General features: G+C 48.5%; 1 protein-coding gene across 8 annotated transcripts in view; it reads right to left on the reverse strand.

The window, feature by feature from the left end:
• Window positions 1-526: 526 nt before the first annotated feature.
• Window positions 527-15,416, reverse strand: part of GPAT2 (glycerol-3-phosphate acyltransferase 2, mitochondrial) — a 282,276-nt gene continuing 267,386 nt past the window's right edge. For all 8 annotated transcript variants that reach the window (XM_081870014.1, XM_081870007.1, XM_081870011.1 and 5 more), the window contains 9 exons: window positions 13,059-13,129; window positions 11,931-12,192; window positions 10,928-11,076; window positions 9,985-10,062; window positions 9,167-9,298; window positions 7,578-7,698; window positions 5,283-5,348; window positions 1,826-1,881; window positions 527-853 (listed from right to left, as the gene is read on the reverse strand). In XM_081870014.1, the coding sequence (XP_081726140.1) occupies window positions 737-853; window positions 1,826-1,881; window positions 5,283-5,348; window positions 7,578-7,698; window positions 9,167-9,298; window positions 9,985-10,062; window positions 10,928-11,076; window positions 11,931-12,192; window positions 13,059-13,129 (1,052 nt within the window). In that variant the 3' untranslated portion in view covers window positions 527-736. The remainder of the gene's footprint in view (window positions 854-1,825; window positions 1,882-5,282; window positions 5,349-7,577; window positions 7,699-9,166; window positions 9,299-9,984; window positions 10,063-10,927; window positions 11,077-11,930; window positions 12,193-13,058; window positions 13,130-15,416) is intronic.

Here is a 15,416-nt window from a genome sequence, read left to right on the forward strand (position 1 = left end):
GCAGAAGAAGCTGCAGGTGCTGTAATTCTTCACAGCCCCTCTGCCTGAAGAGCAAAAAGGGTTCCCAGCTACGAGGGGGGCAGGGAAGCCTGAGGAAGACTTGCTGTAGAGTCCTTGGAATACCTAAAGTTTGGTAACTGTTGGTAATCACATCTGAATACTGGCAATTTCAAATGGATTTGGAATGCATAGCAATAGCTATTTCCCTATTTTGTCAACTTTCACTAGCATATGTCCAAAAACACATTTAAGTTACTATCAACATGCACTGGTGGTGTGCTTGAGTTTCCACTCAAGCCTTCTCTAACCTGCTGTTGTAGGATGCAGGAGATAATGGGAGTTTTAGTCCAAAATTCCTAAGGGGCACCAGGTTGGGGAAGGACAGAGCAGGCACAGTTAAAAATGCAGTCAGAAAATACTGTTTATTACTTTTCAAAGTCAGCAACAACGGCTCCCAGGGGTGGGGTGCAATCTAAATTATTTTATAAATAAAACACAAAATCATACGAACTTAACGACAAATGGATTTTAGTTCTTTACTAATTGGCCTCAACACTGGCTCACTGAAGTCCTGACATGAGAGGCAACTTTTCAACTGGGATTTCAAAAGGGTCACACACCTGTGTGAAGACAACTTTCAAAATAATGTTAGAAGGCGTTATACCCCACCCCAACATCTACACCTAGGAAGCAGAAACTACACCTTCTGGATACCATACAAGGCCCCTTGGAGACACTAGCTGTAGATAAACTGCTGGATAAATTTCTCCAGCTTCTCTTGGTTCTCTTTGGCACGGAAGGTCTCAGAGAGGTGGAGAATGGGCTCCCCTTGCCTTGCTGCTTCTCTCAGCACCTAGAGTGGAAATTAAAAGAGGGGGGTTTAGCAATCCCATACCCCACTGAAGGCAGATGCAACAAGGGCTTTCCTCAGGTGAGTAGCAGCCTATGAAGTGGGTGGGGAAATTCTTTACTGTCACCTCACACATCTTGTTGTGTGAGATTCCTGTGGAGAGAAGAGGAGAATAGACACTGAGCAGCTCTTTTCAGAAACAGCAAGGTTTCCCCTGATACTGGCTATCACAGCTCTCAAAGGCAAGCTGTATAGAAACCCACCAAGACAGGTGGAAGATGAAGGCAAGGAGCTGCTGCTGTGGGGGGCTCTACGCCCTCAGCCTCTGCCTGAGAGTGCCAAGCCAACACTGGCTGTACATGCACAGGGGGTACATAGATATACATATATCATATCCTCAGTAATCCGGCAAAGGAGAAATCACTGCTAGACTCCACTAGATTTGAAAACACACAAAAAATGCACTCAAGCTGTGTAGGTGGAGTGGCTGCAAAAGTATACAGCGCTTTGGCCACTTAGCTGTATTGCAAGGAGTCACCCATGCACCTGCCTGCATTTGGCAAGATGGAACACAAGGAGAGTGAGGGTAGCAACAGAGACATGCAAAGTCACTCAGGGATGGAATTTGAACATGGCCTCCCAATTGGTAGACTATTGCTGGGTGGGATCCAGGACAAGCAGGATCTGAAACTCTGGGGGAGTATTAAAAGCAGTACAAAGAGATAGAAACAACCCACATTTTTCGTACTGTGACCAAAGGGGCTTGGAAACTGCTTTTGCTTCTTAAATAAAGAAACGCTTCCGAGATGCTCAGGAGTGCTGCAAGTTGAAATACAGGTGGCAAAATTATCTCAGATTAAGAACTGAATATAGCAAACACCTGAAAATGGATTGTGGAGGGCATGAAAAGGGAGATTCTGGAATCAAAGGCTTTGCACACTGGAGGGGCAGGCAAGGCAGGGGCAGAGCACTCACCCCCAGTTCCTTGTAGATGCGGACAGAGATGGTCGTCAGAGTTCTGCAGACACATTCTGAAAAAGTAAAATGAAATGGACAGAGAGGTTCAATGTGGGAGAGAGGACAGACGCCCCCTACCCCCCAGGCAGGTTTCGAGTCTAGGGGTGGCACAATTGCAGTGAGGTAATGACATCAAGCACTAGGGGGCAAAGTTGGCTTGTAAAAACTAGCTTCTAAAAACTAACTTCTAATCTAGACCCTGGGGGTTATGTTGTGCTGGTTAAAACAATAAAGGAAATGCCATGTCAGAGCTGTTGTAACTAAGAGACTGAACATCAGATCATGAAACCTTCGGTTCAAACATTGTTTCTGTCATCAGCTCACTTGGTGGTCTTCGTGGAGCCAAAGCCTTCCCCCCTCAACTGCAGTTTTGGATAATCGCCCACCACTGGGAGGATTAGAATACAGGATACAATAAGCACTTTGAACATTCAAAACACACTGTGCAAAACCTAAGTATTGATAAGTGTTTTACTTGCTACATTTTAAGAAGGATGTAAAACAAACCTGGATAGATTTATGGGCAGAAAAAGAAGAGGGTGTTGGGAAAGCCTGTGAGGAGGAGGAAGAGTTTAAGGAACTGGGGCCTTTTCAGTGATGAGAAACACCCGTTTAAAAGGGATGGGGGAAATGGCCTTCATGTATCTAGGCTAACAGCTCTGGTTCACCACTACCACAGGCCTCAGCATAAGAAAATGGGGTGCTTAAAATAAAAGGGTTTAAGGTAATTTCCCATCACAAAATCCTTGTCCATCAACAAGGGCAGTTACTATCCTTTGGTATAAAGTTACTTAGGGGTAGCTCTATACTACCCAGTCTGTCTATAGTGGCTTCGCCAAAGTATCTCTGGCAGCTGTGGGACTGGGAAAGGCTCAGGTTTCTCTCTTAAAGTGGAGTTCAAGGCTGCTGACTGAGCCACAGCTTGCTTAACTGCAGAGGCTCAAGTCTTGTCACCAAGGAACCAGCAAGGAGGCAACATACCCAGAAAAATACAGAAATGCTAACATGAGAAGAATGCTCAGCTGGTCATCAAAGCTATTGGCATTATCAACAAGTGACCAGGGGCTCCACTCCTGCTTGCTCTAACTCCCAACCAATCCCCCCACCCCCAAAACCTCACCACCCCCACCCTGCCTCCACTAGCCCATTAGATTGTGTGGGGAAGCTTTCTGGCTTCCACTTCACAGGCCAACCTTGATGGGGGCAGGGCAGTGCACATGTCAATCACATGACATAATTATGATGTTGCAGTGCTGACAGATGAGTTGCCCACCCCCCCTTGTACCCAAATCCCAACATCATATTTGAAAGGCGGAGCGCAAAATGCTGTTCCATGCCAATTCTTTCAACTTTTTTCCTCCCCCTGCCCGTCGTGCTGGAGGTCCAAAGGAGTGCCAGCCCTACCTGCCAGAGCCCCTAGTGCCCCCAGACCTCACCACCCTCTCCCCTTAGAGCTTCCTTCCATGAGGAGAAGGGAGGTGAGGTGGCAGCAGGCAAGCAAGACAAGCCACAAAAGAACAGTCACAACAGGCCAGGTCAGCTCTGTCCTGCTCTTTCCCTGCTCCCTCAGTCTCTGCCACTGAGGCTGAAACAGCAGTAGTGAGCTGGGCAATGGCAGCTGCAGAGAAGAGAAGTTGCTGACGAGCTGTCTCAGTTTGTCATGGCTTCCTCCATGGGCTGCCTGCCGCTGCTGCCCTCCATTGCTGCTGCTGCCCAGCAGCTCCTAGATTATTGTCATGCTGTAGTTCACAGCACCATTTGTCGGTGGCCAAGCAAACTGCCACATGATGACAAACCTTAGCTGCTTAGCATATTTATATACACATAACATTTCTATGGCTCTTTCAAGTGTTTAAAGTGCTTTGCAAAGTGTATTATCTAGTGGTGATCCTAACAGCAATACTGTTTTAGTCCAGTGTTTCCCAACCTTTTTTGGGCAAAGGCACACTTGTTTCATGAAAAAAATCTCGAGGCACACCACCATTAGAAAATGTTTAAAAAATTAACTCTGTGCCTATATTGACTATATATAAAGTAACTCTCTTTAATAGGAATCAAATAAACACAAAGAAAGTATTTTATAATTACTTTATTATGAAATAGTAAGTACCGTATTTTTCGTCCCCATAGGACGCTCCGTCCCATAGGACGCACCTACTTTTTTGAGGGGGAAAATAAAGGAAAAAAATATTTCCTTTATTTCCCCCCCAAAAAACCAGGTCGGGGAACAGCCCCGAGCTTGTGGGGCTGGCCCATGTCTGCCTGGCGCGAGGGGCGCTCTGCTTCAGGGCGCCCCGCGCGTCCGGCTGCAGGCTACAGTCCGCAGCATGGGGAACCCTCTGTTTCAGGGCGCCCCATGCGCCCCCCAGGTGCGCAAGGCTTGCCAACACGAGCGCGGAGCACGGGGCGTCCTCCGAAGGGCGCCCCGTGCTCCGCGCTGCCAGCTGCCGCCCGCAAGCCTTGCGCTCCTGGGGGGAGATCCCCCGGGTGCGCAAGGCTGGCCAACACCAGCGCGGAGCACGGGGCGTCCTCCGAAGGGTGCCCCGTGCTCCGCGCTGCCAGCTGCCGCCCGCAAGCCTTGCGCTCCCGGGGGGAGATCCCCCGGGTGCGCAAGGCTGGCCAACACCAGCGCGGAGCACGGGGCGTCCTCCGAAGGGCGCCCCGTGCTCCGCGCTGCCAGCTGACGCCCGCAAGCCTTGCGCTTCCGGGGGGAGATCCCCCGGGTGCGCAAGGCTTGCGGACACCAGCGCGGAGCACGGGGCGTCCTCCGAAGGGCGCCCCGTGCTCCGCGCTGCCAGCTGACGCCCGCAAGCCTTGCGCTCCCGGGGGGAGATCCCCCGGGTGCGCAAGGCTTGCGGACACCTGCGTGGAGCACGGGGCGTCCTCTGGAGGGCGCCCCGTGCTCCGCGCTGCAGGCTGCTGCCCGCAAGCCTTGCGCTCCCGGGGGGAGATCCCCCGGGTGCGCAAGGCTGGCCGACACCAGCGCGGAGCACGGGGCGTCCTCCGAAGGGCGCCCCGTGCTCCGCGCTGCCAGCTGACGCCCGCAAGCCTTGCGCTCCCGGGGGGAGGTCCCCCGGGTGCGCAGGGCTGGCCTACAACAGCACGGAGCACGGGGCGATGGGATGTGGGAGGGAGCTCGCTCCCCGCCCCGCGTGTGCTCGCCGCCGCCGCCCCGCCTCTCGCCGCCCGACTCGCCCGCCTCCCTCCCACGGCACACCAGGCAACGTCTCGCGTTTTAGTCAACAATATTATCTGACCATCTTGCTGGTTGGTGCATGGAATTGATGGCAGCAGAGGGGAGATTCAAACTGGGAAAGCCCCACTTTGCAGCGCTGTCCTGCAGCCACTGCATCATACCAGCTCTACACTTCTTCGCTTGGCTACCACCTGGCCCTCTCTGGGCCTCTGCACTCACCAAAGGAAGAGTCTTCTTTTGCCTTTCTTGCCAAAAAACAGTGCAGCTTCTCCACGTACTGGGACTCTGTAGGGGACAGCAGTGCTGGTGGTCAGAAGGACACAAAGCAGAAAGCAAAGGGAGGTCACTAGCCTCAGCTGCCCCATTAGCACTGGGAGAGGGATCTCTGCACCATGACAAATGTCTAAGGGTCACAGCAGCTCAAATTCTAAATATGAACCTGCAGGGTCAGAGGTTGCATCCAAAGGTAGAAAGAAACTCAACAATATCTTTGGTTGTTGTTTTTTAAATTCAGAATAAATCACGTGCAATCACAGTTTCAGTATAGTTTGTCAATAAACAAAAGCAAAACACAGTTGATTAATGGCATCCACTTTTCCTAAGAAGCAGTGCTGGGCTTAACTAACAGAATAGTACACTGAGATGCAAGATTATAAAAGAACATACACCAGGAAAAAAACCTCATCACACAACCAGCAACAGCTTTATGTACTTGTAAAGACCCATTACCAATATGCAGTTGTATATTGGACTGATCCATGCATGCTACAACAAGCCTTTGCCAACCTGGTGCCCTCCAGACGTTTTTGAACTACTGCTCCCACCAGCCTTGCCCAGAACTGCCAGACTGGTGAAGGCTGTGTCAAAACATGGTGTTAGTGCTGCAAACTCAAGGAAAACCTTTGGCTTGCAAGCTCTCCTCTCTCTCCTTCAACCTTCCATTTCAGTGAATCCTAGCTTGCTGTTATGAATAAACTGAGAAACAGTGGTTCAAAACAAACACTGGTGAACCAAGAGAGCTTTGTTTAGATACTGATCAGAGTTGGGGATAGTTCATCTGGTAGAACATGAGACTCTTAATCTCAGGGTCATAGGTTCGAGCCCCATGTTGGGCAAAAGATTCCTGCATTGGACTTGATGACCCTCGTGGTCCCTCCCAATTCTACAATTTTAGATATTAATCCACTATCTTTGGTTCCTATGTAACCAACCAAGTTTTGAAGTAAACTAAATGCTGACAAAGACTAGTTGCTGACTAACATCTACTCAGGAGTGGATGCACTGAAATTAATAGGACTTACATCAGCAATGTCTATTAAGTTCAATGGGTCTACTCTGAGGGGGAGTAGCACTGGATGCAACCCAAAGTCCTTCTGGCTGCACACAAGCCCAAGGTTGAGCATTACCTGCAAAGTAGCCCTAAGTATGAGAAGTAACTAAGCTGAACACTTCCGGTTCACTTGTATGTTTCAAGGCTGTGTTTTTCAAACTGTTCCAAGCATCCTAGGATTCCCCCAGAAGCTTCTCAGGGGCTTGGCAAGGGGGAGAGCATAAGAGATTAAGAGTCTCACACTCTACCAAGTGAGCTGTCCCAGATCAACAACGATGGACGACCTTCCCCAACAAACACACTTCCGCAATACTACTGATCCTCCTTGGAAACATGTCACTGCAAGGGAGAGCTGGGTTATCCTCCAGGCTGCACACTCAGTTCACTCAGGGCAAGGAAAAGCCCTAGAATATGGCCCAGAATCCTCAGCAACACACAGGGAGCACAGCTGACAAGGCAGGCAGAAAGTTTGAAAAGCAGTGCTCAAGGGCCGCCTTCACCATTCTGGGGCCCTTCAGTGGCTTTAGGCTTCATCAGCTCAGCCAACCAGCTTTATTGATGCTGGGGCTGATGGGAGATGTTGTCCAAAACATTTGGAGGACACCAGGCTGGCAAAGGTGGCTCCAGGAAAATGGGACACTGCTAGGCTGTTACCAGTTTGGGCACCTCCTTCCTTTTGAACGTAGCAAGCAAAAGGCTGTTCATGGAACACAATGGACACAAGAACCTGAAGAAAAGCAGGGGACAGTAACTTCTGTGTTGTATATGCAAGTTAGTGAGTGCAGAACCTAACTAACAGCACCTGGGCTTTGCTAATGAATCAAATCAGCACAAGGCTAATTTCACCTAGGGTAAGTCAAATCCTGACAGTAACAACCCATCAATTGTTACCATGCAGCAGTTGCTTAAGGTGTGCCAAAATGAATCCAAAGACTTTTACTGGTGAGCTATTCAAAGGAAGCTTAATCCTGTAATAACTGCTGCCAATGTTTTTGTAAAGAGAGAATGCTGGGTGCTTCTAACATTTGGAGAAGCTTTGCTCAGTGTTGGGGCCTTTTGCATGTAGAACAGATGCCCTCCCACTGAGCAGAACTTCTCCAAATGCTTGGAAGCACCTTCCCAGGGAAAATTAAGGCTGTTGGGAGCCACTCAAGGGAAGAGGAACTTGGCTGTGGGGCACATACCTGACTGAGGAGACTCCATTTCCCAGAGGAAGACAGTGGCTCTTTCCAAGGTCTTCAGCAAAGGGCTCAGAAGACAGCAGAGGAACACAAAAAAGTTGGAGCAGTTTTCCACCTGGCTTATCTAGGGCAGAAAAAATGAAAAGAGACACAGGGACTCTGATAAGACGAAGGTTCACATATTGATCCCGACTGCTTTGTGTGGACACTACAAAAACTTACATGCGTGATAAGCATCGATCCCACAATATAACCCACCTGGAAGTACCCAAAGCCAGTGGAACTCCCTTGGGAACACGTGCAACACACTATTCTTTGGAGTAACAGCCTGCATGTCACAGAAGCTAGGCAACACCAGTGGGGAACAACATAAGCGCTCGCGCTATGATACAAACACAATCTCTATCAATAAACCACCCTTGTGAAAACTGCATGGGTTGTATCCAATGCTGGTCCTACCCACAGTAGCATTGAAATGAATGGCTAAAACTAACCTGGGCCCATTAATGTCAGTGGGTACAGTTCTCTTATCTGTTTTCATGGACAAAACTGCCTTGTACACACCATGTCACATTTTCAGCAGAGTGGAAATATCTACAGAAACAGCATCTCTGTAAGAAACCCTATGCACAGAGAGAGGCCTGAAAGCAGCCTCTGTGTGCCCGGGAGGTGGTGCTGTGCATCCAGATGTTTTGGAACTGCAGAAAGTCTCTCCCAGGCGGTGCAGCAAGCAGAGATGAGCTCAGTGAGCTCCCCATCCTCAGCACCAGCCAGTTAATTACAGGGAACTTCGCTCCCTTCTTGAAAGAACACAGAGGAAGGTTTCAGAGCCTCAGCCCACACAGCTGGCATTTGAAGAGACAGGTTGTGAACTTGGGATGTGTCATATGGGTGCTGGGAAACAAAAGAAGTGGGAATTTATATGGTAATTTGATGTTCCCTCTGACAATGAGGATGAGGAAGGAGGGTGGCCTCCAGAGCTGTGGCGCCCTTCCCACATGAAGCCAGACCCAGCAGGAGGATTTCAAGGATCCTCAGAGCAACAGGGAAGCACAACAGACAGCAAAGGAGCTCACCTTTCCCACCCTGCTAGGAAGCCTGGCTGGGAAAAGAAGGCATCTTTCCCCCAAAAGGAACACATCTGGGCATGGGTGCAAGTTCCCTGCTCCAAATGTGGCTGCAGTGAGACCAATTTATTGAGTGTGGGTGTAAAGAAAACCCCTCGGCCACACCTCATATTGAAAAGATATCAAGCACATACCCTGAACATCATGTTTGTACTTCATCTCCCCGCCCCCCCCCCCCAAAGCTGAAAATCCTACCACACAAAATTTCATATGGCATGAAAAGTCCTATGAAGGGGATGAGCATGGGAAGAGTAAAATATTGTGTGCAGAGTATCATATTTCCTTGCAGCAAACTTTAAAAAACAACACTGGGCTGCCTGGCCATAGCTGCCTGCAGGTGAGAGATGCGGGCAACTGGGACAGGGAGCGAGAAGGGCAAAGGGTGGGCAGAATTTCTGCCTCAGTGGCAACTGCAGGAGAAAGGGAACTCCAGTGGGAGTTTTTTCAGAATGGGGTTCACGGTACTTTGAAGCAGCAGTTTCCAGTCTCGTCGCTGTAATCACTGTCGCTGTCCGCAAAGTCATCTGTTGCCTTCCACAGCAACCTCTTCGTGAAGCGCTTTTGGGCTGTGTCACACACCAAGACATCACTGGGCATCTGGGAGGAAAGGAAAGAAACCAATTTTTGAAAACCTTGGGAAGAAGAGATATGAGGCTCTGCTGCAACCATAGGCGCCTGGGCCAGCCGTTGCCCAATGCCAAACTGGGACCAAGTAGTGTGTCATCAGAGAACTGCTGTGAGCCCAAAGCGGCGACATACAAAAAGGCTGCCTACTGTCTCTCTTCATGATTCCTTGCTCTAGCCTCACGTTTGCCCCATCAGCCTCTATTGGAAGAGGCTGCCACCATTTTGCTGCCTCTGTGTGTGTGTTTGTGCATGCAAGTTATTCAGTCCTTCCCAAAGCAAAATTACCCACCTTTAGAGAGGCTGCTTGTTGCATCTCTGCATGAGTTACAGCACTGGGCTGTCCTCCCCAAGAGGAGGCATTATCATATCAGTGTCTCATGCAGGAAGAGCCCTCTGTGGGCATAGAACTGTGGCTCTTACATATTCCAAGAATAATCCTTTTTGCACGCAAGACTGGAACATGCCCACAGTTTTAATTCAAGAGAGGAAAATAAGTGTACCCCGGTGATCTGAAGTTTGGGAAACCCTGGCAAAATATTATCATTCCACAAGGCTGAACTCATATGGTGTTTAAATGACACACTCCTCCAATTTCCTCACTTCCCCCCGCCCCTGGCCACAGCACCCCACACACCTATCCTGGGAGCTTCTCTTACCTCCTCAGCAACCAACAGTCCACACTGGATCAACTTGTCCACAGCAACCTGGCAGTAGTTATACAGAGACTGGCAAGGCTAGGAGGAAGCAAAAGCAAATCAGCAGGACCTTCACTCTCTACTAGCCCAAATGAGAGACGAGAGATGGGGTGCAGCACACACCTCCATCAAGAGTGTCAGCTTGCCTCTCTGAAGTGTTTCTATGATCCTGCATTTCTCTTCTCTCCCCCCCACTCCACCTTTTTTTGTTACTAATTAGTGGTGATGCACAAGGTCCCATCCAATTATAGCAAAGCACCTTTAAATAATATTTGTCTCAATGGGGGCATTCTGTATCTGCAATGGAGAATTCATACAACCAAGTGACCCTGGTATAGTATGGAGCAGGAGTGTATAAGATTTTCTAGCAATGGCCTGCAGGAGATGTTCCAGGGACAAAAATGGGAAGAGCAATGAATGCTACTCTTACTGTAGGCTACATTCCAGCTATGCAAAAGCAAGACGCTCTCACACACACTTCCCTCCCTTTCCATTCTCCAGCCAAGCAAGGAAGGTGAGGAGTCATCACAATTTAAGGACACACATTCCAGCCCAGGTAAAAGTCACTGAAGGAGGTGTAGTGCATGAAAACCAGCAGCTCAAGAGAACCAATCAACACCTGCCAAGAAAGAAAGGCCTTTGCACAGTGGCAGTAGGCCATCAGTGCAGGGCAAGGCAGGCCTCTTGGCAGAGAGTTCCAGAGCCTGGGTGTGGCCATGGGAAAAAGCCCTCTTCACCAAGCACAACTCAGGTGTTGGTGGGACACAGAGAAGAGCCTTTGAGGAAGATCACAGCAGGCAAGGTTATCTAGGTGAAGCATCCTGCTCCATAGCTCTGCAGGCTTTGCAGGTGGGGCTCGGCAGGCAGAGAATGGCCCTTTCGAAATCACAGAGGGGCTCCCTACCTGGCATAGGAGGAAATCCCTGGGCAGCAGCTGGACGAGCAAGACAGTCTTGTTGTGGAGCTCTTCCTGGACCAGGACCACATCCCTGAGCTGCTCAGGGCTTCCCAGGTAGGGCAGCAGCTCCACCAGGAGGGCATTGGCAGCACAGACTGCAGAGAGGAGTCAGGAAAACCATTTAGCATTTACTTGCTATGTTTGTCTCATTCCACAGCAGTTAAATTTAGTGATTTAGAAGAAGATTTGTGATTTGGAAGAAGCGGAAGGCCTTGTGCAGGAAGTACCAGAGAGAGGTGCTTGAGAATTCAGGTCTGGTCAAAATTTACCTGTTTGATTAGAGACAGTGATATGCCTGTGGTTTTCAAACGCTTGTTTAAAGAAGTAGGTGAAACTCCTTGGGAAAAACCTGTCCTTATTACCCAAGTTACCAAAGTGTCATCTTTGGTGAAACACTTGTTTATTAAAAAGCAAGATATAGCAGGCATGAACGTGTGCACAGTATGGAGAACACAGCAAGTCCTTTCCCCCCTTTTAAGTTACACATGGCAATTACTTTGATAGCTACGCATGGATGGGTGAATGGGTTTCTAATAATTTCTACAGTAAATTAACTTCTGTGGATGTATTTGCAAAGCTGAGATATAGCCCCAATTCCTTTGGCTCTTGATCTCCTTGAAAATCTCAGGTTTGCACTGGGAAATCTCCCAAAATGCTATTGCTAGCCTTGACCAAGGCCACCCACATCTTCTTTCCTAAGCTGTGCAGCCTTACACAAGCAGGGCCAGGCCTGCAGTAGAGACTTGAGAGAAGGGGAGTTGAGGCATCAAGAGAAACTTCTGCTCTCTTGCAATCTGCAGCATTGTGAGCCTTTTTCTTATGTACTCTTGGTGAACTTATCCCCAAACACTGGGCCCCCTCTAGACCCCTCCTCCCAAACTATCTCAGCTAATTAGAAAGGAATCATTCAATCAGGCTTCCTGCGAGCCTGAGAAACCTCTAAACTCACCTCCGACCGCTTCCTGGATGAAAACAGGCAAGAGGGCAGTGCTGTGCTGGCTCAACTCTGTCATGGCTTCGTCTGTCTTCTTGGGAACCACCAGGACATCCCCCAGGGAAAGGTGGTAGAGGGAGATGCAGTGCCGCAGCAGGAACAGAGCATGCAACACCACATCACGCACCTGCCCAGAAAACCCCACATCATAGCTGCGCAGCAGGATCTCCTCAGTGAGCCAAACAAAGTCCTGCATCAGCTGGGAAAGGAAGACGCCCTAGCAGAGGACAGAAGAAAGAAGATATTATTGTGATGAGGTAAGGAAAATCCCAGTGAGCACCATCCTTCAAGCATGCTCTTTAGAAGGCATAGATTGCTTCAGAACAGCCTTCCCCAACCTGGTGCCTTCAAGTATGTGGACCTCAACTTCCATTCATCCCAGCCAGAGGTTGCCAGGCATGATAGGAGTTGTGGTGTGCAACATCTGGAGGGTACCAGGGTTAGAGAAGGCTGCTTTAGAACACATGCATATTGGATAAAAGTTTCTACCCCTCTCTGCATCCTAAATGGGAACAGAACAAAGGAGAAAAAACACCACTGTCTACTTCCATATTCAATTATGGGAACCAAGCACTGCAGCTACCACTGCCAACACCAGAAAGTTGGTTTTATGCAGATAACAGAACAGCAATACCTCAGCTGTGGCCCTGTAAACAAGGATCCATTGACACACTGCATAGCAGCACACCTAATAAGGCCACTGACTGTACAAATGAGACAGAAAGACAGTTTCTCAAAGAGCTGCTTTGTGATTGTGTGTTTTATTACATGCACACTGCATTTTAAGATTTTACATGTGTGTGCAAAACCTAGACTGGTAAAGGTTCCTCATGCTCTCCCCCATTTCTGTTACCCCATTTATAAAATAAGGATTAACCACAGCCTCTCTTTGCAAGATGTTTGGGTCTCCAGGACCCTTATCCCTGGGGTCTTCGAGGTAAGCAGAATCTGAAGTTTGGCAGAACCAAGTCCAGTTTCCCATCATCCCCAGAGGTGCCACTAAAAAGGGTCAAAAGTCCCCCGTTGCTTCAGGGATACTTAAGAAAAGAAAATCCTGGATCCAGCTCCTTTTCACATTCTTACCTCTTTGTGTTTGTGCAGAAAGAGTGCAGACATGATCTGTACAGCCATGATGGCAGAACAGGATACACCAGCTAGAGGAGGAGGAGGAGAGAGAAAGAGAGAAGAAACCACATGGTTAACTGCTAGTGCCTATGATTCCATGTGGAAAATGCTACATGTTGAAAATACGGTGGGCTGGTGAGCCAGTAAAATGGGGCCACACAGCATACAACATTTACTGTTGCCAAACCACATCTGCTCAGTGGGACCTTGTGGGTCAGGTTGTCAGAAAAGATAAGGAGACTTGGGCAATTCTAGCCAGTGGTCAGCCTGTAACCTTTCACTCCAGGATGCAATACAAAGGAGTATAAAGAACTCACCATTTGTACAAAAGAGCCTGCACCTGCTTAACAACCAGATAAAACACTGGAAAGAGGTTGCGGGGGGGGGGGGCGGAGAGTGCTACACATAGCATTATATTAACTCTCTGTCATTATAAAAAAAGGAAGCCAAATTCTGTCTCTTGCATAAAGTATTAAAATTAAACACATCTGCACAATCTATTCTCCATAATATAATATGAAAATGTTTATTATTTTTTCATTCAATTATATCCCCGCAACTCTAATGGCTCTCTGTATCACTGCAGATCCTTTTTACAGATAATTGTCTTTTTTGAGTTATTTTGCTTCTGAGAAGAGAAAAGGCACTCAGTGAATATCAGAAATGACACCAGAGAGCATATGCTCACATGCAGAGATGGAATATCCATACAGAAACACTTCCCACCCAAGATAATTTGGGGAAAGCCTTGTATCAGGAAAATCACCCAACTAAGCCACGGATAGGATTTTGTTTTTAAAATGCGGCAGGTTGCCATTTCAAAATATCTTGGGCTCCCACCAATTACCATGGGGCACAATCAAAAGGGAAGATCTCCTGTGCAAACCTAATTGAAATGAAGGGAATGTTGTGCACAGATGAGCAGAAGGCTCTTGTGTAGCACCCACCCATTTCAATTCATGTAAGACAATTCCTTGGCAGAGTGACCCAGTCCATATGGATCTGCTTGCCTCCCATAAGAACAGCCTGCTAGATCAGGCCAATGTACAGTCAAACCTCGGTTGTCGAACGCAATTCATTCTGGAAACCCGTTCAGCTTCCGAAACGTTCAACAACCAAGGCGCAGCTTCTGACTGGCTGCAAAAGCTTCCTGCACTCAAGCGGAAGCTGCGTCGGACGTTCGGCTTCTGAAAAACATTAAAAAACTGGAGCATTTACTTCCAGGTTTGGGGCATTCAGGAGCCGAAACGTTACAAAATGGAGCCGTTTGGGAGCTGAGGTTTGACTGTACCATTAAGTCCATCATTCTGTTCTCACAGCGGCCACCCAGATACCCCAATAGGAAACCTGCATACTGAATTCAACCACAAACGCAACCTCCTCTCCTGTAGCTTCCAGCAAGTAATATTCAGAAGCATTTCTGCCTCCAACCGTGCAGGCAAAGCATAGCCATTGTGGCTAGCAGTTATTGATAGCCTTCTCCTCCATGAATATGTCATCCTTTAAAAGCATCCATCCAATCCTTCATGCTGGCCAAAAATCTGCTACCTGAGGTAGCCCCTCACTCTGCATCTCATAATGAGAGCTCAAAGGCATGGAAGTTTTCCTTGTCTCTAAACGATGTCCTGCCACAGGCCCACCGTTCAAGCCCACGAAGTCCAGAGCCACAGTCTGCCTCAGCCCATCCTCCCTTCTGCAAATGTGCACAATAAGGCAGGTGGCCAAGCCTGGCTGGTGGAAGGAGAGTGGGGGTTGATCCAACTGGATCCTGCAGCCAAGGATAAAACAGAAGTCATGAACGAGATGAAGATGAAAATTGAGCACTGCAGGAGCTCTGGCTAGCAGAGAGGAACTTGAAAGGGCTGCTTCCTCTGCAGGAAAGTTCACAGCTCAGAAGAGAGGCCTTTCATTGCCCGCTAATTGTGCATGTGGTCCTGTCACCCAGATTTCTTCCAACCTTGTGTCCAAATGGCAAGACTGGGGGGGGGCATATGGGGGGGGGGCTTCAAAAGGGTCAGAGAGAAAAATCAGTGATGGGGCCCTCAGGCTGCTCCTAACATTTAGGGAGAAGAGAAGAACAAAACAAGGTAACTATCTTTTGTTAAAAGATCATCTGCAAAGAGACAGAACAAAGCAAGTGTAGCTTGTTGTTATTCTCTTTAGTTGATTCAAAAGAGGAATATTCTTTTCTTCCACAGTTTATCACCCTAATTTTTGAACATTGTAACTATTTTTCCTCGCAAGGGAGCCGCTCAATCCTCGTAACAATTTTGGTTGTGCTTTTCTGCACCTCTCCCAGCTCCACAATGTGCTTCT

Source organism: Podarcis erhardii, assembly GCF_964252035.2.
Source record: "Podarcis erhardii genome assembly, chromosome: 7".
NCBI classification, from domain to species: domain Eukaryota; kingdom Metazoa; phylum Chordata; class Lepidosauria; order Squamata; family Lacertidae; genus Podarcis; species Podarcis erhardii.